Source organism: Natrix helvetica (genome assembly GCF_964273705.1).
Source record: "Natrix helvetica genome assembly, chromosome: 2".
NCBI lineage: Eukaryota > Metazoa > Chordata > Lepidosauria > Squamata > Natricidae > Natrix > Natrix helvetica.
In genome coordinates this window covers 75,660,008-75,683,447 of record NC_138552.1, presented here as the reverse complement: position 1 = coordinate 75,683,447, position 23,440 = coordinate 75,660,008, and the positions used below count along the sequence as shown (strand labels likewise).

The following is a 23,440-nucleotide window of genomic DNA, read 5'->3' as shown; positions in this document are numbered from 1 at the left end:
GGAGAGCCTCGTGGGGGGGAACAGACGGAGACCCACCCCCCAATGGAAATCTAGAGCGAGGGGGAGAAGCACTGAGCCTACCCTGCTGAGCCCTCAACTTCTCTGCTCTAGAGAAGGTCTTGGAAATGACTTTGTGCCTCCTAAGCTCATCCCTCTGGGTGGTACGTGAGGGACGAGAGGTAGCCGTAGCCTTTTTAACCCTGGCAGAGGCAGTGGGGCGCTGCCTGGAGGATGGGCCCTCCCCAGGGGAATATGGGAGTGAATGGGACCTTCTCACCTCCTCCGCCATCCTTGCCACATATAATACCCACAGTCCTCCTTGCGAAGCCTCCTCCACGCTCCTCTCTTCGGCTGCAGCCGAGAAAAGGAGAAAAAAGAGGAAAAAACCTCTGTTTCCTAAGCTTCCAGGCAGCCTCCACTCACACCGAGCATGGTGTGCTTTGGAGGTTACCGCCAAGGCTTGCCTCGGCTCCCAGCGCCCACGTGCCTTTCTGCTACTCCGTAGCTCACCTGTAGCTTTAAAATACTCTTCGTGCTCTTGCAAGCGCTGCCACTGCCTCTGCAGCTCGATTCCAGCCGCCGAAGTCCTCAGCCAGCAAATTTTGCTGACGGGAGGCTGTAGGGCTGGAAATCCCAAGCTGCAAGCCTCCCGATCGCCCTGGAGTCAGGCAAAGCCGCCCACGTGGTCCGTGCAGTCCAAAATGACCACTGCCAGGGCGACCGAGGCTTCCCCAGCCTTCAGCAAAGAGATGAATCTCCTTGGTGGCCCATGAAGGGAACCACTGCAGATCACTTACTGACACGATGGGAACTGTTTTTCCAGGAGGCTGTAGAGGCAAGGAAGGTCCAGTAGAAGAATTATCAGGAGAAAAATTTTATGTGTCTCATTTCTGGCCGGACTGGGATGAAACTGGAAAGTCAAGCGTGGAGCACAGAGGCGTGGCTTCAGCTTCATCCCAGTCTTGTGGCCAATTGGGCGTGATAATTCCACTACTGGAGCCTCCTGTCCCTCGCTCCGGAAAAAGAAGCAGAGTTTAATTTTGCAAAAACTCTTGATTCAAAAAGAAAATTTGCCTCAATATATCATTAGCAGTTTTAAACTTATCAAAATGTATTAATATTATAAGACTGCATTATCCGCAAGCAGTATATTTAGAAGAGCATTTATATGTAACTGAAATCATATTTTAAATGATATGTTAGTTTGGCAGAGCGAAATTTAAAATAAATTTAGAATGAACGGGCATTTAAATCAAGGTTCTTTCAGTTCAAATCTCTTAGCAATTAACCTGTGTGGAATTAACGAGCATTTAGGTGGAGAATATTTGCAAAAAAAGAAAGAGGTTTTTCTTGCTCGAATGAAATTTATCTGTAAAATAGTTTTTAAGCTAAATAGCAACTTCCAGACAAAGATCAGTGAGCTGCAGATAAATGAGTCCTTCTGAATGATCAGATGAAAGAAAATTCAGGGTCGCATTCAACTCAGGTACTTGCTGAGGCAAGATGAGATGGCAGGAATACTAATTTATAAAAGACGACAGATCATTGTCGTGACATTTACATAGAACTTAAGAGAGTCAGCTGGGAATAAGTCAGTGTGTGGGTGTGTGCCATGTGCATACCACCCTTGAAACTTCAGAAAAAATAGCAGATTTACCCTTGCAGTGCCATATTGCTTAACTGGGATAATTTCACTACCTGATTGTTCCAAAAGGTTTCTAATCTTGCACAAATAAAATATTAACCATAGCCTTAGACAGCTAAATAGCCTTTGACTTTATTCAGCTAAACCTCAGGAAGAGCCATTGATTGTAAACAAGCCCAAGCTCCATGAATTTAGTTGCCACCTGCTCAGATGTTGTGCATCAGGAAGGACTTCATAAGGCTGCTACTAGCATTGAAGTCATGTCGCTTATACATTGGATGATTATATTGTGTTCATGTATTAACAAACAATTTGTAATTTCAGCTTATTGGGAATAAAAGTTAGCTTTTTCAACTGCTGGGTAATATTTCATCACTTTTTCAATGTTTGAAGTGCCGGACTAGAAATGGGGAGACTGACATTCAATTCTATTCTCAGTGTCTATGGAGATTCTCAGTCATCCAAGTCATGGTTGTCCCAAAAGTGCCTTTTCAAGGGGCAACTGGACTTTCGTGTTATTCTTTGAAGACGCTTTACTTCTTATCCAAGAAGCTTCTTCAGCTCTGTCTTCAAAGAATAACAAGAAAGTCCAGTTGCCTCTTGATAAAGCACCTTTGGTTCTACTCTCAATGAAATGTCAAGGATGACATCAAGTTAAGTTCTTTGTGAGTCTACCTTTTGGTTTAGTTCTTGTAATGGATGAAAGGAAGAACTCTTTGTAAGCTACCTTAACTCCTAGGGAAAAAGCAGGGTATGAATCTGAACAAACAATAAATGAGATAAGATTTCAAAGTTCAACTGTACCCTAGTGAATGCTGTAAGATAATGCGATTTGGTTACAGCTTAAATGAAAATATTGATGCCCTCCAATATAGAGAACGCATAAGTAATCTTTTCTTTCATTTCTTTTACTTAAGACGAACAACAACGTATCCTTACACAGAAACTCAGATGTACAGCCAAAACACTGGGGGGAATTACTTTGATACCCAAGGAAGTTCTGCGCAGGTGACCACAGTAGTCTCTTCTCATAGTATGGTGGGCACTGGAGGCCTTCAGATGGGTGTCACAGGAGGACAGCTCATCAGCAGCACTGGAGGTACCTACCTGATTGGCAATTCAATGGAAAACTCTGGCCATTCTGTTACTCACACAACACGAGCATCCCCTGCTACAGTAAGTCATTCAGATCATTATGTATGTTTATAGCTAGAGTTCTGTCCATTTTGTTGTTAATTGTATTTGTTCTCAGCTGCAGAAGTAGGTTTGCTTAAGGAGATGCCATCCAATTGTACAATTGCAACACAACAGAGTTCAGTGATATTTACATCAAATGATTTGCCAACAATACAAAGAAGAAATAATGTGCACTTTTACTATTATCCAGGTATATTAGATTCTTTATTGCCCAGAGGTTTGTTTCTTTGTTTTTAAATAAAGCTTGTTTCCACTTAAATTGTACATTTCCTCACTACATAAGTAGATCTGAAAAAATCTGCTGGGTAGAATTTTAGTATCAGAACTGGCTTCTTTTACGTCTGAATAGCAAGTTTTGCAAATGTATGGCAGAGATGACCAACTTTAACTTTTTGTTGTTGTTAATTTCATGTTCTTTATAATAGCATGAAGAATGAAAAAAACCTCCTGTCATTATAATTAAAGCAAATAGGCAGTGAAGAAACAGAGGGTTAAGCTACCATAAAAGGTGTACTACTGTATAGCAGAAGAATAGAATCTGTAGTTGAAAGAGAAAATTATAGAATTCTCAATGTATTTATACAATTAATAAAAACCTTATAAATACATTGGTAATTCTATAATTTTCAACATTACAAGGATTTTAGAAGCCAGGCTTGGAAAAACAGTTTTGAATATGAGGAAGTTTTGAATACATCTTAGATGTTAAACTATTTATATACGACTGTGATTTCCAAATATTTGAAATTGAGTTCATCTTTAAAAATTGGAAAAAATGTTATTTAATAAACAATGACTTCAATTTTTAAAATTGTTTTATTGCTACATAACAGTGGCTTCATATGCATTTCATGCTAAACCATAGTATAGCATAATAACAAAGATGAGTTCTAGCTAAACTTGGAGAGTTCTTGAAAATTCTAGTTTAGATTAAGTACATAACGTCATGTTGCCTCCACTATATAAATACTGTTAATTTAATTATGGTTTGTATAAAATTACAATTTCAAATCCTGAGTTGTGAAAATAATTTATTTAAGCATACAATTATTAATATTAGTTGCATTTCTTCATTTTAGTAGGTATGCAGAAGCAGCATTCCAAATCTTGTCTTATTTAGTATATTTAGTGAGTCCTGTATGTGTACATTTTCTTTTTATTCAACAATAGGAGCTATAAAACCTTTAGCTTATAAAGTACACTTGGGATTTTTTAATTTATCAATCTCTAGAATACAGTTATCAATTGGAGATGCTTTGCATGGCACCCTATCTAATTGTTCCATGTACCATCTGTTTGGGAAATGAAAAAAGATAATTACAAAATTGCAAAGCTTGAACAAGATAGAAATGTTCAAGCTGTTTGTGTGTTTTTAATATTATGACTAATAGATGTTAAAATAGCAAATGATTAAACAATAACTTGTAAATTCAAAATTCAGATTTATTTCTATATTGTGAATTAGTCATTATTTTGAACTGCATGTTAGCTCTGCTTTTATTCATAATTTTTGCATCAACAAAAACTTTTCTCTCTCATGAAATATGATGAGTCACATTATAGAATGAAATAAAGGGAACTATTTCAAGGCATTGCAACCTGATATGGAAGCTTACTCAGTGATGAGTTTTATATGGCATTACAAATAGAAAAGAAACCGACCAAGTTCTTTTTTAATCCCCATTTCATCAATTACTTGATGACTCCAATGTGAAGTGGATGATAGTATTTCTCTAATTTTCCTTTAAAAAAGAAATCCTAACATCAGATGTTTTCATGTCTACATAACAAACCATAACAAGTGAAATGTGGAAATTAGATTTTGAAATGTTGAACTTCATTGCTATCATGCTATTGAGAATCAAATGGGAATTCTTTTTTTTTTCAGAGGAAAACAAACAATGGATTATATTTTCTGAGATTTTTAGCATTGTTATTTTCCATTAGGTAGCATTAAAAATACAAAGAGTAGGGGTAATTCAGAGATGCTGTCCTAATTCAACAAAACTGGTTCAATGCAAGTAGACAATTAAAGATTATTAGCAAAGTCCTCGTTTTCAAAATCTTTAAAAGCTTCACTTTTTTGAATACCTGGGGTAATCATCACGATGCTAAATTTGAAATGGGCGACTAGCCGAGATCACAATTATTCAAGGTTTCATTTTAATCACTGGTTTCCTGGAGTATGGATTAAATCCTTGATCCCAAACAGAAGGGTTAAATTGAGAATTTGCTATATCAGAAAGAACTATATTAATATCTGTTGCAATTTCAGCATAAATGTTTACCAGGTGATGTTTTATTAAAAACATTTTTCATGTGTTTCTGAAATATAGCCATATGAAAAAGTAAATACAAGTAAGTTTTGGGGGGGAAAATGACTGCAATTATTTGTTTTTTAAAAAATTAACAGATATACCATTTTCTTCTGTGGAGCCATTTTAAATTATCCCACGGCATCTCAATAGGATTAAGATCTGGACTTTGAGTTGGCCATTCCAGGATCTTTCATGCCCCCACTCCCCCAGTCATTCCATAATGAATTTACTGGAATGTTTAAAGTCATTGGCATATTGCAAGGTCCATTTTTGATTGAGCTTCTGTCTTCTGACAGATGATCTCATGTTATCTTCAAGCACCCTCTGATAACAATGAGGAATTTGGGTTCTATGATGGTGGGCTGCCCAGGCCTTAGGCAGCAAAGTATCCCAAACCACAACATGTCCTCCACTCGGCTTTACAATTGATATCAATCTGATGAAATACTGTCTTTAGTTTTTGCCAAACTTGTCTTTTGCTACAATGCCAAATAACTACCTCATCTGTGCAGCTCATATTGTTCCAGAAATCCTGGTCTTTGTCTAGGTGTCCATAAACAAAATTTCAGCACTGATGATGTTACCTAGTTTGAGTAATGAAACATCTGCCAGAAAACAAGCAAGCTCAGAGAGCTTCACGAACCCCTCATTTCAACCCTCAGCTACAAATATTCACTGAAACTTCATTTTTTGTCCTAATGTGCTTTCTAGCACATACCTCCTGTGTAGAACTAATTTGTACAGTTTCGTCCTAATTGTAAATTCATGCACTTTCACATCAATAATGATGAGAGCTACCTTATAGTCACTTGATGAAATAGGGGGATCTATAGAGACTTCTTTCATCATCTTATATTCTGCTCTCAGGTTGAACTTCCTGGGATGGCATGGCTTAGGCAAGTTGACAGTTGTTTAAAAATCTTCTTTTGGATAATGAGATGATCAGTGTCCATTTGGATGGGCAATCTTTTTAAGATCTCTTCCCAGTGTCTATAACCTCCTTTCTGAAGACCTCAGAGAGCTCTTTTAATCTAGGCTATGGTGATATCACACAATTCAACAGGAAAGAGCAAATCTAATTAAACGTCTGAGGGTTAAATAAGTCACATTCCTCCCAGATTCTATCTAACAATATTCAAACATTGGAACCTGATGAATGTAGGGGCGGTCTTATTTTCTCCATATGCAATACGGTGCATTTATATTTATTTAAATTATACAATGGACTAAAATGTAAATGGTACATTACTCTTTTTTTGTATTATAAGCCCTTAATCTATCAGTATTGATGAAATAAAGAACAAATATCTCTGTGTTGAAGTGTGTTGAAAAAGTAAAAATATCAGTGGGGTGTATTTACTTTTCCACATAACTGCATAATATGTAACATACAATTGAATAAGTCTAACAGCTGTTTAGCTAAATGTCTACAGAGATTATCAGTCATCCAGGTCATGGTTGTCCCAAAGGTGCTTTTTCAAGAGGCAACTGGGCTTTCTTGTTTTACTTTGAAGATGTTTTGCTTCTCAAGCTTCTTGGATGAGAAGTGAAATGCCTTCAAAGAAAAACCAGAAAGTCCAGTTGCCTCTTGAAAAAGCATATTTGGGACAACAGCTGTTTAGCTTTATTTAATCTTGGATGTGAGTTGCTCCTCATTCTGCTTCCCCAAAAGAAGTAGAAACCTTTTTTTTTAATGCTGAGCTTAATATCTAGCTTCAGGTAACCTGTCCTTTTTGGTGGCTAAGGAGAAAGATAGGAAATTCCTATCATGCTCGGAAACTTGAAAAACAGCAAGAAATCTTGAGGTTTCTCAAGTTTCTGTGGGATTTCCTGAAAAATCACAGAGATCCTGACAGTTCCCTTGTTCTTTTGAAGCCACTGAAGGGTCAGAATAAAACTTCTGTCTTCTCCAAATACAGGACAATTGAGGCTACAATTGAGCCCAAAATTTCTGTCACTAAGTGAAACATTTATTAAGTCAGTTTTGCCCCATTTTATGACTTTTCTTGCCATAGAACCATTGCAATTGTTACGTTAGTGACATGGTTGTTAAGTAAATCTGACTTCCCATTGACTTTGCTTGTCAGAAGGTGCAAAAGATGATCCCATGATCTCGGGACACTGCAACCACCACAAATATGAGTCACTTGCCAAGCATCTGAATTTTGATCATGTGACCATGGGAATGTTGCAATGGTTGTAGGTGTGAAAGATGATAATTTTTTTCAGTGTCATCGTAACTTTGAATGGTTGCTAAATGAACGGTTGTAACTCAAGGACTATCTGTATGGGGAAGGGACAAAGATTGCCCCGATTTCTCTAATTTTGCAAGAAAAATAAATAAATACATAAATACATAATACATACATACATAAGAAGTACTTGCTTAATCATGTTAGCAAGTATATTTGTAGGCCCTAATCAGCAGCAGATAGGATTGAATTGATGGATCCTGAAATGAAATACGTTGAAGAAAACAAACACCCATTAAAAAAAAACCTAAGCATCAGCTGTTTTGGGAAGGGAGTTGGTTCAGAGAAAGTTGCAGCATGAACTTCCTATATTCACTTACAAAGTTTTTTTATTCTGTTTTAGCTTAATATTAATTTGTTGAGAAAACCTGATCATTCTTCTCTGATATTTTAGTGGTTTATATAATAACCACTCTCCGCTAGGGCTTTGTGAGTGTGGAATATTCTCTTCACATCAAGCAACTTGATGTGTCACACATTCCAGAATTGAATTTTGCAGTCTATTTTAGCCTATTTATTTCCAACTTGGGAGTAGTTGGGTTAGAGATGTGGGGTTTTTTAAATGTCAAACATACCCCCTGCCACACACACACATACACACACACACACTTTCCAATTTCCATTTTGCTGGCCAGACTGGCAAGGCATATGACAACGCAACATTTCTTTCTTGTTTCCTCCTTCCCCTTTGTCCTCTACCACTGCACTTTTCTGTCAATCCTTTTCTCCCTTTAATCAGATTTATGGCCTTTCAATACACCCTTAGTATATAACATAGCATCCTCTGTGAATATTTTAGCAAAAATAATAATTTTCACTTTCTGAAATTGATAACCATGAAGACACTCTGAAAAAATGGCTAAGAGACTGGTGTTCAGTGATAGGAGTTGAGGCATTAAAAAGTGGGTCATTCACTATTTATTTGCATAAACTTTTAATACATTGTTACTCAGAGTTTTTCCAAAAAGCCTAAGGCTGTAATCTAACTAGTGAATGGCAACTGCAGAAATATCTAATGCTAGTATAACAGTCACATTTTACTTTGTTATATTCAAAGTGAAATTTTTAAATTAAAATAATTGTGGCTATACTGTAATGTATTGAAGCATTCAGTTTTGGCCATCACAAAATAATGTATGCAACTAGAAAGAAACCTTGTTGCTATCTTGACACTGAAAACTTAAATGTTAGGTATTCAGGTTTGATTGCATATATGTAAGTTAGCAGCCACGGATTGGATAATTCTTTAACTATCTAACCTTCATTAAAGCCTGCCTACTTCTTCTGGCATCTTTTATAGGATTAGAATATGTGGATTTACGTAAGACTTTTTTAAAATAATGTTTTTGATATATCACTTTGTAAGGAAATAATAGAAAAAATAAATCACTAAGGCTAGATATGATTATAAAATATAAAAACACACCAGAAAGTGTAATATAAATTCATGTAACTTATTTCCTCAAAGAATTTTGATTATGATAGTAAAGTCTAATAGAATCTATACTTAAAGAAATAGAAATGAGTAGAAAAGTGCAAGAAGGAAGAAAGTAAAAATATGCTAGAGAGAGAAAATAAATATTAAAAAGTTATTTCCAATATTTATCACAATTATAAACAAATTTAGTCTCCGTTTACTCTCTCTAAGGTTGCAAACATTTATCTCTTAAACCCTTATCCTATCTGTTACCTATTAACAAATGCATAAAACACCATATTTTCAGTCTTAGCAAGGTGCAGAAAGAGTACCCAGAAATATCAATATATCTTGTTTTAATCTTGATCAAATAAACCAACTTTATATGATTACCTGTTAATAGCTTGAATCTTTAATTCCTTCAAATATTGTTGTAGGCTAAATTTATTTTTGTTCCATCACACAGAGTTTTTGTAAATCCAGTAGGAAAAAATTTCCCAAGTCAGTCTCTTGGTTTGTCTTTTGTATTTCCTCTTTACATTTTAAAACCTCAGCCAGTTTCTTTTGCAAATCCAGTGAAACTTCCTTTTCTAATGTATTCTCTTAGCCTGTCAATTTGAAATCCATTTTTGATTCCATCTCTATTTTGTCAGGTAAAATTTGTTCTATAGCTGTCATTTCTTTAATAACATCTTTTGGGCATAGTCTGTCCGTAGAAGCAGATACCTTTACTGACATTGTTGATTTTGTGGATGCTATTTTCTGATTCCATTTTTTCTATAGTGTCCTTCAATATTTTCATTGTTGTAATATTTTGCAATATTCTACAGACTTGTAAATCTTCCCTATCTAAAGATATCCATTCCCTCTAATGTCCATTTTTTGAAATCATGAAATTGCTTATCTTTATTTTGTCTTGCAAAAGCTAAAGCAGAATCTATTTCCCACAAAAAACTGTTATTTATAACTAATGCCAAAATTTTATTGTACAAATTACAATATTTCTTGTTTTTCCCTGGAAGTAGTTAACCAGCAATTTCTGAAAGGCATTAGATTTGCAAACATAGTGTCATTAAAAATCTTCACTGCAGCTGCAAGCAAGATATTAATCCCATCATCTCCATGCACCCAATCTGCAGAAAACCACTGCTCCGCAGTCTGATCATGGGGAGCCGCTGTCCAGAACACACTTGGGTGATCTTTATCATCTCTTTATCTGGAGAGGTTACAAGGAACCGATCTATCACAGGTTTCTTGGTCCTTGTCATAGTTACTGGCTTTGCTTTCAAAGAGCTGTCTTCAATTTGCTCTACCTCTCCTGGAGGTTCACCTCTTCAGTGAACTTTGGAAACTGAATGCCCCCAACTTAGCAAGAAATTTTATAGGTATAAAGCAGCGATGGCGAACCTTTTTTGGCTCGCATGCCAAAAGCGGGAGGAGTGCAGGGGGCTCATATGAGGGCATGCCACACCCATAATGCTATGCGCACGACCCCAGTGCACATGCATGTACCACCAATGCTACCCCAAAATTGGCGTGCTTTTTTTGCTCTTCCCATGCTCCACAGGCTTTATAGGAGCCCGGGGAGGACGGAAACACCCCCCCCCTTCAGGGAGCTTCCCTGAAGCCTCCGGAGTGCAAAAAACCAGCCATACGGGCAAACCGGAACTTCGGGAATGAACTTCCGGTTTGCTCATAGGGCGGATTTAGCCCTCCGGAGCTTTCAGGGGCCTTCAGGAGGCTTCCCTAAAGGCTCCGTTGGGCAAAAAATGACCCTATGATCAAACCAAAAGTCACTTCTGGTTTGTCCGTAGGGCCATTTTTCATCCTCCGGTGAAGGCTCCTGAAGGTTCCAGAGGGATAAAACCTGCCCTACAAGCAAACCAGAAGTCCGTTCCCGAACTTCTGGTTTGCCGGTAGGGCCGTTTTTTCATGCTTCGGAGGCATTTTGAATACTCCGGAGGGCGAAAAATGGCCTCAAAATAAGGCCGAAGTCAGCTGGCCAGCACGCGCATGTGCACTGGCCACTTGACAGGCAATGCCTCTTGTGTCCTGACAAATGGCTCTGCGTGCCATCTGTGGCACCCGTGGTATAGGTTTGCCATCACTGGTATAAAGTATATTGGTATAAATTCTGAAAGGATAATGTCTGAAAACTATTGAAGGTGTCTTTGTATTCGATTAAATTGCATTCATTTCATAGTTTCACATAGCAGGTTTAATTTACCATACCTTATTCAGCTAATTATACCCAACATTGCATTTTCATTCTTGATATTTTTAATATGGGACTTATGGACATGCATAGCGTACACACTCTTTGAAGTGTTTTAGGCAACAGGTCATATGCTTTATTTTGATAATGGGGGAAGGGGTACCTAGATCTTAAAAAAATATAGAAATTAAGGAAATTTGCCTAGTCTATATGAAACAATAATGGAAATTGGGTTCATTGTTTCCCAGATCAAATCTGCAGTGTATTATAGCAATTTCAGAATCTTACTGCCTTTTGGATAACTTATTAGACAACTACAATACTCTAAATAGGACTGCCACTGAAAGTGTCTAGTTGTGATTCAAAGAGCAGCTGATTTTTATGTTTATAACTCTAAAATGTCAGGAGCCATAATAGCAAATATTCTGCTTCATTATGGCCGGGTAAATATGTTGGGATACTTACTGAATGCCCCACACTCCACTGCTAGAAACAGAATGAATAGCTTCATGCATGACCATATTTTCCCCATCCTCTCAAGTGGTTTTAAGAGATTCTGTTTTGGGATTTTGTCTTTTCCCCCCAGTTTCCATTTGTTTTTGTTTTCATATGGCCACCATATTTTGAGAAAACATTTGGTAGAATTTTATATCCTTTTATATTATTAATTACTTCAGAAACACTAAATTTTAGATTTGATTACTACATATTATAAGGGGTTTCTTCAAGAATACATTATTAAAGTTTATCAATTCGATATATAAATCAGTAGTTCAATGGAAGGGCATATTTTTCTCATGCATTAATACCCAAGTGTTAACCCTTGACATCTCCGTTTAAAAAAATCTATTAAATTCAGAGTTTACTATCTAGAAAGCAATGGTCTGATACCCTAAGCAATCTCTTTGAATGAAACCATTCAATAAAAGATACTATTTTCTTTATTTTGTGGAATCCCATTCCCCAGTTATTAGTTAATTTCAGTACTGCTTTTTCTTTTACTCTGAATCAGACACTAGCTTCTTTAGACTTCTCTCTTAAAGACTTTTAATTTTAAATTTTACTTTATAATATGTATGATATAACAGAACATTTATATTATGCTATGTAAAACCTTTTTTATTAAATGGACTTTAGATAAAATCATTCTACATAAAGACTAGGATCCACATGTCGTCTATACTTGTAGCCGATATTTATATGTTTTGTTAATATGCTCCTTAATATGCTGTATTTAAAAGAACAAAGTATGTTTTTTTCCAACTGAAAAAAGTGGGGATTGTTTAATGGGAACTTTTGCAGCAAAATATTCTAGGTTAAGATTTGAATTCATTTTTTCTGATAAACTGCCTTCATTCTAAGAAGGCCGGAATATTTTCCCCCCTCTATAGCTAACAATCTAATGTTAATTAAAACTACTTGTTTACTATTTTTTAAAATAATCACATGGCAAGAGGTGCTGAGTGCATATTGTCTATCCAACAAGTTGACACTTCAAGTTTATTCTTATGCATATTTAGCTAGCATGAGTCCTGCTGAGATCAAGTGTCCTAGAAATGAATGTTTGTAAGGCTGAAGTATTTCACATTCTCTGCATATCTATTTCTAGGATATTTATCTATTTATATGAGTTGCATACTATGCTCTCAATTCCCAGATGCTTGCATTGTGGATTAGCAAAAAATCATATCTTCCTCTCTTTTTCCTGAATTGGAAGTTGAGGGTAAAGGGGTTCTTTCTTAAGAATTTTGTAGACATAAAATCTGATAACAAAATTTGCTAGCGTAAACATTTGGCATTATGCCTGTGATCAGTTAAAAATATCTGCTTTAACTAAGGTTTCTTTTTGAACTGGGGCAATCTATCAACATTTCTGTAGTTATCTTTTATTACTATCTTGTCTTGAGCCCTTTTTTTAATGACATCTATTATCAGATTGAAATGGCGATTGAGACACTGCAAAAGTCTGATGGTCTGTCCACTCACAGAAGCTCTCTTCTCAACAGCCATGTAAGTTGCCTCTTCTTCATGTAAGCTAATCCTTTGCTTATTCTGCATGCTTTGCTTGTCTTCTAAATGCTTGTTTTGTTTTGTCACCCTCCCCCAGCTTCTGAATTTTCCTTTCCACTTTTGAACTCTCATAGCAGCTTTTTTTTTTCCATGCAAGATGTTACTGCACCAAAATTGTTTGATTTCCCTGCTCTTAGAAGGCTGCTTTTAAGTTTCCTGAGTCACTAAAAGCAATTCAGAAGAAAGAGTCAGAATACCTCTAGGTTAATACAATCTTCGCATTATTGTCAAGCGTCATGGGCATTGTATCATCATTTGAGAAGGAGCAAAATCTCATAATTCTGATGAAATACAGTTTAAGTTACATGTAAGCAAAACCTTGTCCACTCAACTGCATTGAATTGTAGTAAGACAAAGAAATAGATAAATTGCTGATCAATTATTGCTTTAGTTTTGGCCCCATCCAATTTGACCCTCTGAGTCCCTGTGTTGTTTTTTTTAAACTATATAAATTGCTTTTTAATTTGTGTACAGAGAAATGGAGAAAACAATTTCAGTATGAACAAATTTCTACCTTTTCAATATTTATGTGCAGTATTCTAGGCTTACTTGACAGGGGTTCTAGAGCAAGGTACAAATGCTGCATGAAACAGCCACGTTTTCCTTTGATGGACTGAAGATTCTATCAAGGACTGATTCAGAGGCTGAATATTTCCAACAAATACTGTTGGAGAAGGTTCCTTCTAACCTTCTCTACCAGTCCAGGTCAAAGTGCTTACAGTCTACATAGCTTCAGAACTACGTTCAGGATTCATTGAAATCACTCAGTCTGGAAGACTTTCAATGCACCTAGTAGGTGGCTTTATAGTATATTTCAGGTTGCCTTGTTGACCAAACACCTGATCGAGGTGAGCCAGCAGTGTCACCTAGGTCCCATTTGCCAGAACACTTGGTCATTGTATTCTGGAGGAGGTGATCTGTCAGAATTGATGGGCAAATCTCCTGGCCTCTGCACGCAAGAAGACATGGTGGCCAAAAACATTACCAGTTAATGCTGGTGGGAGGCAAAATATCACTCCATTTGTTTGCGTTCTTTACAGTAGGCTAAGTAGATAATTGGCAGCAGGCATAGTAGCACCTCTAGTCAGTTCTGGGTTTGCTGAGTGGAAGTTCTGAGCCTGGTTGCTGGATTTTCTTCTACAGCCTCAAAGACTCCTCAAGGCCATAGAGAATATTCATTTCAGCCTTTAAAAAAAACCCTGTGAATTCTGGCCAGAAAGGCTGTGAGAGGTACTCAGAAGAAGACCAAATTGCTGCACTTTTGTGTTAAAAAGAAAAGGGTGGCTTCCTTTGGAAATCATCCTTTGCGATGGGTGCATCACTCAAAGCTTCATTGAAGCTAAATAGTTCTTTGAGGGTTCAGCAGCCTTTCTATAGAATATCATTTAAGGATCAGTAGAGTCATGTCTTTTGACAGACTGTCAAGAGCATATTTGGCAAAATGATACCAAAAGCAATTTTGATTGGCTCAAGATTGAGACAGTTTCACCGCAGCTCTAAATGTTAGGTTCCATCCACTGATTCTATTGAGCCTACAGTAAACTGGGCCAAATTTTAATTCATTAATTATATTAATATTTAATAAGTCACATATTAAGCTGACAATAACATAGCTTTGCTTTAACCTTCCTTCACAGAAAAATAGAGCAAGAGGTTTGGTTGGTGCCCTGGAGCACTTGAATAATTTCAAATAGATGTTCTCAATTAATTTGTGGCATTTTAGGCACACTTACTGTTTGCTTATTAAATATCACATTGGAAAGTCAGTTGCCTTATTTTCTACCCATTGCAAGTTAGTGTAATAATTTACATTGCTTACATATGGAATTTATTACACTTCTCTATCTGAAAAACAAATCAATTTATACAATATTTATTTTTAGTTATCTAAATCAGATAATTTGTAAATTATTCAGCCTTCACTGAGTATTAATGTACAGGTAGTCCCTGACTTACAACCACAGTTGAGCCCAAAATTTCAGTTGCTAAGCAGGATAGTCGTTAAGTGAATTTAGTCCCATTACATGACATTTTGCCATAGTTGTTAAGCAAATCTGGCTTCTCCCATTGACTTTGCCTATTTTAGCCGATTGAGAAGTTTACAGATGGGGATCACATGACCCCAGGACACTGCAACTATCCTAAATGGGAAAATCGGTCATAAATCATGTTTTCCCTTTCATTGCAACTTCTAATGGTCACTGAATAGTTATAAATCAAGGACTACCTGTTTTTATTTTTATTTTTTTGTTTTTATTAGTAAAATTTCTAACAAGAACTGCATCATAAAACTGTGGCCCTGTGATTTTTTGTTTACTTTGCAAATTTAAACATAATTTTAAAAAATAAAAATACGCCCTTACCCAAGTTAGATGACTACAATAAATTGAGGGGGGGGGGGAATTTAACAGAATACTAGAATAAATTTCAGACCTCTCTTCAGAGGAAGAGCAAATGCACTTCGGAGGGGAGGCATGATCTGTGATGCAAGGGCCACTACCGAAAAGGTCTGCCATCTCCCAACGTATCTCTTGTGGGGAAGAGAGCTATCTTTTCTACACGAACTTGTTGCTGTGATACATATTTCACTCTGGGGCATTAGATTATCATTTAGAGAAGGTGAGCACTAAATAAATAAACAGCAGCTGCTCTGACTTGAGTTACATTTCATAAAACATTTTAGATTTAAATTGAATTTTTGTACTGTGCTATTCTGTTGTGTACATTTTCCTAAAAATTGAGATGAAAAACTAACATTCAGAACTGGTAGAAAGGGAAGTATCTTTATTGATTATAAATATTGCACTTAATGTCAGCCTTTGTATGCAACTGTAGCAGTTGCAGATTTGTTTTGGAACAGAATTTCACAATAATGAATCATGCAATTAATTCACAGTTTTGGAGAGTGTGCCAATAGCAAAACCTTAAATGACATTAAGACCATATTATGTGTTTAGTTCCTAAAAAATATTGTTAAAAATTGTTCTTTTTGTGGCTTTTTTATTGACGTCCATTCCTTATTTCTGGTACCTGAGTTAGAGTAGGGTACAACTGAGTAAGGAAATTCTGATTAGCTACAATGCTAATGATAATCATAAACTAATTCTGCATCAACCTCTGTCAGTTATTTGTTTCTTGCTTGAGATTATTTGAATCCTATTTGCTCAGATATAACTTGTGAAAGTTATATCACAACATGATTTTACTTTCAATGGCCTCCCAGGCAAGAGAAATTTTGAACCAGAGTCCTAGATATTGGTGTTCAAATTGACATGAAGCTATTGGCCAAAAATATTTTAAGTTCGTTGTCTTAGAACAAATTTGCAATTTGAAAAATGCTTGTCAATGAGTTTGACACAATCTTTAAGAAGGGCCTATTCTAGAGCAAGATTTGCGTTGTTGGATTCCAGGGCCAAATATGGACACTTCCATCACTTGCTATATCATGATAGTACATACATGTATACTACCTAAGCCATTGAAAATATTGCTGGTGTTTTGTTTGACTGCCCCTCCCTTAGGCTTTGGTATTTATCATTCTCATTGGAAAGAACAGCCCACTGGGATCTGAATCCTAGTTTGCCTTATTTCCTCCTAGGCTCTCATTATATATTGTAAGCATAATTGCTAAATTTATAATGAGGTCCATTGAACTACTGTAAGAACCTGATACATAGAATAAATGGGGGTACTCTCTAAGGGAAATGCTGACTCTTGATGTTACCACATGTATTTTATCACTGCATTTTATTTCATCTATTTTATCCTGGAATCAGATCATGTACTTTAATTTCATTTTATTCATATGGTTGGAAGATTAATCAATTAATAAACTGTTGCTATTACTATTTCCTCGGACCTGTTGTACACTGCATCCACTTATAATTATGCGACAGAGCAGCTGTTTGTTAATTCTTGATTTGTTGTTGTTTCAAATGTGGAATTATATTAATTACATTAATATCTTAAAAATAGTGTACTGATTGTGATAGAACTTCTTGCTGTTTAATTTAGTGCAGAAGATCCTTTGTCAGTGAAATATGTAGCAACATTTTTAAGAAGATTCCTTGACTGTGCTGTGTCAGCTATATTTATGGCAAGTGACATGGATTTAGAATTAATTAAAGATGGATCATCTATCTGGGAAAGCAGCTGTCTAGGCTGGGAAGTTAAGCAGAGGTACCTCTAGTTAATCTGTAAATGGAGACCACCAAGGAATAACAATCGCACTTATACCACTTCAGAACATTTTACAGCCCTCTCTAAGCAGTTGATAGAATCAGCATATTGTCCCAAACAATCTGGGTCCTCTTTTTACTGACCTTGGAAGGACGGAATGCTGAATCAACCTTGAGCCAGTGAGAATCAAACTGCCAACCTGTTGACAATCAGCAGTCAGCAGCCTGCAATACTGCATTCTAACCACTGCACAACCACGGCTCTTAACTAGGATTGTAGGCTTGATTGAGAAAAGTCAGAAATTTTTTTAGAAGAAGCCTAGTGGTAAACTTATTTCCATATCATAGCCAAAAAATCTATAGAGATGAGTTTGCCAGGAAGGTATCAGAAAGTGGGAAAAGGCTTTATTTTTCATGATCCATCTAGGATGAAAAAAAGTGACATGCATAATTTCTCTTTTGTCATTATTAATTCATTTTGGCACAAATAGGAAGAGCATAGATACTTTAATGCCTTCTGGTTAATTTTAATGAATTATGTGCATTAAATATTCTTGGTTTCTGGTTTGAGCGGTGCATGTTCAGTTCATTAGTGTATTTAATAAAAGACAACAATTATGATTTCCTTTGCTCCATATCATCATTCTGATAGCAATTAAAGATCAGATTCTCTGATCAGCTATACAGAGAATGAAAACATGAAATGATCAGTCAGTGAATGTGAGATAAAAAAGACTGGCATTTAGTTGCAGAGGAAAGATATGGAAAAGAGCTTGCTGAATTGTGGCGTGGAGGTAAATAAATTTTCTTACCAACTGTAAGCTCGGTCAGTAATTGTCAACTGTTGTTAATACCGTGTTTCCCCGAAAATAAGACAAGGTCTTATTTTCTTTTTACACACAAAATATGGCTTGGGCCTTATTATGAGGAAAGGGTTTATTGTTTTGGGTTGCCGGGCAGCTACTCTCTTGCGAGTGGGCTACCAAAGAGCTGGGCACAGCCTCATGGGTGAATGGCTGTGTTGCGCTGTCGCAGCAGCGCAACACAACAGCCATGAAGCGACCACACTCATGAGCAGTCACCTGGCAAACCCCCTTTCCAGCTGAGCATAGCGCCATTCACTGACCTAGGAGTATCACCAAGCCGCATGAGCGCCTGTTCGCCGCCGGCTGGCTCCCGCAGCTTGGTGCCTTTGAAATGCCAGTGAATGGCGCTCTACACGGCTAGAGAGAGGGGTTGCGCAAGCAGCTGTTCCGCTCTTGCTCACGCGCCTCCCAGCCTCACGATGCCCTGGCCCAACTCTCCCTGCAGAGCCAGGACACCTCCACTGCCACCGCCACCACCCTCCCAGCATGGCTTTTTCGGCGGCTTCCAAACCAAGTCTTCTGGCAGTGGCTGCTCTGGGCATATGCTCTATGGTTGTACGCTCTGCCGACAGCCAGCCCGCAACCATAGAGCGTACGCCCAGAGCGGCCACTGCCAGAAGACTCAGTTTGGAAGCTGCCGAAAAAGCCATGCTGGGATGGCGGCAGCGGAAGTGCCCTGGCTCTGCAGGGAGAGCTGGGCCAGGTCATTGTGAGGCCCGGAGGTACGTGAGCAGAACAGTTGCCCGCGCAACCCCCTTCTCCAGCCGTGCAGAACGCCATTCACTGGAATTTCGAAGGCGCCAAGCCACGAGAGCCGGGCAGCAGCGAACAGGTGCTCACATGGCTTGGTGATACCCCTAGTTCAGTGAATGGTGCTGTGCCTGGCTGGAGAGGGGGTTTGCCGGGTGGCTGCTGTACTTGGCTCTTTGGGAGCCCGTTCGCAAGAGAGCAACCGCCCGCAACCCCCCTCTTCAGCTGGGCACAGCGCCGCTCACCAACCTAGCGGTATTCTGAAGGCACCAAGCAACGCGATCACCTTTGGCCCCCTGGTTCCCACGGCTTGGCACCTTTGGGATACTGCTAGGTTGGTGAGCGGCGCTGTGCCTGGTCAGAGGTGGGAGTTGTCCAGGGGGCTTATTTGCAGGGGAGGCCTTATATTTTTGCCCACCAGAAAAATGTGGCATGGCCTTTTTATCAGAACATGTCATATTTTGGGGAAAACACGGTAGCTGCCCTTCCAAAATTACAATCAAGGTTTATTTGGTATGTAGTATTGTCAAAGTTTTGAGCTTGACAGTGCAGCATTGCTCATATTCCTAAAACTGTTAGTATTTGAAAGATACCAATAAGATTGCTTCTGGGAGAGGGGGCGGTCTAGAAGCACCAAATATAAATAAATAAAATAAATAAATTATAATAATTTTAAGTAAGCAGACAAAATCAAATGTTTGTATGTTTTAATACTATTGTCAATTACAATAAAGCTAACAGAATGTATATTGGCACCTTCAGATTATTCTCTATAAACTTCATTTTCACTGTTGAAAACTATTCTTCTTTTGTGTAGGAAACTCATACTGCTGGTTATTAGAGAGAGCAGTTGAGAAGCTTAGGGGTTGTGTATCTCTGCTAAAGATGATCTGCAATGAGCAGGTAGACTATACAACAGCAAATAGCACCCATTATTCTGTTCCATTGACTTGATTAAAGTGGTGCTTTTATGGCAGCATGGGGAAAAAGTGCACAGCATGCTAAATCAAAAATGGAACTCCTTTAAATCCACCTTTCTAATTTTAACGTGTGACTATTTTCATTAGCTCTTTTCATCTCTTTGATCTTGAATACACTGATTTCCCATAAAGTTTTTATTATAATTGCCAGAGATGCAGCAGAATTTTTACCAGGCTTGCTGTACAGGTCCTCTTTGATTTATGACCCCATTTGAAACCAAGATCTTGGTCGTTGAGTGAAGTGGTCATTAAGCAAGATGTCACGTGACTGCTTTGCTCAACAAACATAATCCTGGCACTCCTGGTTGAGGTCATTAAGCAACCTCACAGGTCATTAAATGGGCTAAATCCAAGGTAAGGAGTGTAGGGTGTCACGTGAGGGATGGGGGAGACCACTGAAAATTCTCCCTGCTGAAATCCATACTGAATTTTTCAGTCCCTAAATGGATACTGTCAGACGGCACCCTGCACTCCTTTCCTCAACACACTGCCTCTCCCCTCAGGAACTGGAAATCCTTCCTGCTGAATTCCAATCCTCCCTCGGGATTTGAGCTCTATTTCTGCACCCCGCCAAAAGAGTTCAGCTCCATTCTATGTGGATGATGTCATCGTGTGCATGACATCACAGGATCACAGAGCACTCAGCAACCAGTCATAAATGCGAACAGGTTGCCAAACACCCAGATCACAAACATGTAACCATAGAAATATTGTACAACAGCTGGATGTGTTTAGGGCCTGTCATATGCCAAAGCCCATATGATGGGCTTTTCAAGGTTATTGTAATTCCTGACCATCATTAAACAAAATAAAAGCATTAGCAATTTAGGACTTATGTACCGCTTCACAGTACTTTACAGTCTTCTGTAAGCGGTTTATAGAGTCTAGGATTACTTGTACTTAATAGCCTGGATCATTTCACTGTATGTATAATTCTACTGCCAACTGGATTTTTTAAAAGAGTTTTTAATATTGGCATTATTTTTTTTCTCTTAATAGTCAGGAACGTATGCATTAGTGACACTTTAACAAGTGTCAAGACTGATAAGGAGAGACCCCTTAGTTGCTTTGGGGAGTTTTGACATTCAAAGTTGTCTGATGACTGGAGTGAATTAACAGCTCTAGTTCATCACCACTATAGGCAATGCAAATTCTATTGCTTTATATGCAGTAATTCACTTTTCCAAGGGACTTAACACAGATGGGTGCTGCTTATACATCAGATTGCTTGGCGTTTTATAATAAATTCATGTTGTATTTGTACTGATAAATAAATAAAGGGAGACTTTATTAGGCATACCAGGGGTTGTAACACACACACACACACACACACACACACACACACACACACACATATATATATTTTCCTCTGCTGCTACTGGGAATAGAGAAATAATAATAATAATAATAATAAATATTTATTTCTTAGCCGCACCCTCTCCCGAAGGGCTCGGGGCGGCGTACAATGAAACATATGAAATAAATATGTGGACAGAACAAACATATAACAGAGACATATACCGACATATACCGAGACATACACAAGGAGGAGGTCGGCTGATAAATAAAACAATTAAAATACAGTATTTAAAAACCCCTAGATAATTAAGTGAATGTGTTATTCCATTATGCTGCTGGCAAAGGAACTTTTAGAAATAACAACAAGAGCAGCAGCAGCAATTAATACTACCTCTAAGCTTTCTATTGCATCTGTGCATGATTTACTCAGATGTCACCTTATTCTGGCTAGTGTGCTACAAAATGTGTTATTTTTACTTGTCTCTTTTGATAGTGTGATTGAATGATTCACCCCCCAAACAGAGATGCACTAGAACCACCTGTTGTCAGCTGAATCTTTACAGTAACTCTGCAGAGTCATGTGAAAGGGGGGGGGGGGTTACTCTTTGAAGACATGCCATTTTTACCTTCAAAGTTTTGGGAAATTTAGAGTTTTGCTTAATCAAGGAACCCTAACCCTTTCTAAGCGTTTCCATTTCATTAAAGCTATAGCATAGCTTTAATGAAATAGCTAACGAGATTTTTATTAAACAATATATTTTGTGTTGCTCTCTCATCATAAAGGTGGCCAATTTTAGATGTTATGGAATTGACTTTTTTTGCTTTCGCCATTGATAAATGAACTCTAAATGAACATGCAATTATTAACATAGACCTGCCTTGTTTCACATGTGAAATAAATGAAATCATTGAGAGAAATAGCTCATAGGGCCAAATGAAATTTTCAGAGAAATTAAATACTTTATCATTTGTAAAGACGGATTTTGCTCTTTAGCAAAGCAAAATATAATTATTATTCCAGTAGAATTGTGCAATAGCCTTAAATGGGCTAACCCCATACCACATAGAACTATATTCACTTCATAAATACCATTCCTATTTGGCTTGTATAAACTACCTTCAGTATTGCTTACATTTTCTCAAGGGCTAACACTTTTTCTCTAAGTATATATTATTTCACTTTAAATGAAATTGCAGTTATTTTGTTGAAGTATTTAGTGTTGTCTGGAGTCATAAGTGGATTCTGCTTTTTCCCCATTATCTGTAAAGTTATAATGAAGTAATACACTAAGCTTGAGATAATTATCCTGGGGTTGGAAGAGGGGGCTAGTTCAGACAATAACTATTATTTAATCTCTAATGAAGCCTCTTAATTGTTCTTTGAACTTGTCTTATTTTTTTCTTTGTCCCTAAATTGAAATAGCTTCAATGGCTTTTAGACAACTATGAAACAGCAGAAGGGGTGAGCCTTCCCAGAAGCACTCTCTACAACCATTACTTGAGACACTGTCAGGAGCATAAATTGGACCCTGTCAATGCTGCTTCTTTTGGAAAACTCATACGGTCAATTTTCATGGGCCTACGGACCAGAAGATTGGGAACCAGGTTGGTGTAAGAAAATCAAGGTTTGGGGTATAAGTATTACTTCATCTAAGAGCAACTGTAATGCATTGAGGCCAACATTAGCATGTAAAAGGAATCTCATTAGCTCAAGTCAAAGTCTGATCAACAAGTTGCATAGCCTTTTTCCACTATAATTTGAGGAAATAGTATTTATGGCATTGAGTCTGCAACTGCAGTAAAATCACTTAGGGAATAATTGTCATTGATAGCTGTATGCTGCATGCATGTGTTTTTGGACAGACTTTCAAAAAAAATTGGTGCAATTTTTTTTTCTTGTATAAAAATGTATTTCTTTTTAAATTGTCCTGAATGTTATTGCATATTTTTTCAGTATGTAACTCAGATGAGTAATATGAGAAAGAGAGAAACATATTGTCTGCATTTTCTATCCTAAGCATGCTTTCATTTCCCCTTTATGACCTTTTTCTAAGCTACAGATACTATGGTCTTCTGTAGTGTAATACTTTAGACATCTAATAATTTGGGGACATTTTATGTACCTTTACCAGCTTTCCAACTATTTTATTTTGGAGACCTAGTGGCTGAAAATGTGCACAATATCCCCAAAGTGTTTGCACTACACAATGGATTCACTTATTGGAAATGTAATTTTTAGAGTCCTTTGTAGTG

General features: G+C 37.4%; 1 protein-coding gene across 1 annotated transcript in view; it reads left to right on the top strand.

Annotated features, from left to right (window-relative positions):
• Nucleotides 1–23,440, top strand: part of RFX3 (regulatory factor X3) — a 192,687-nt gene that overhangs the window by 112,853 nt on the left and 56,394 nt on the right. Inside the window, exons 4-6 of the mRNA XM_081942899.1 lie at nucleotides 2,563–2,821; nucleotides 12,980–13,054; nucleotides 22,611–22,792. Coding sequence (XP_081799025.1) covers nucleotides 2,563–2,821; nucleotides 12,980–13,054; nucleotides 22,611–22,792 — 516 coding nt within the window. The remainder of the gene's footprint in view (nucleotides 1–2,562; nucleotides 2,822–12,979; nucleotides 13,055–22,610; nucleotides 22,793–23,440) is intronic.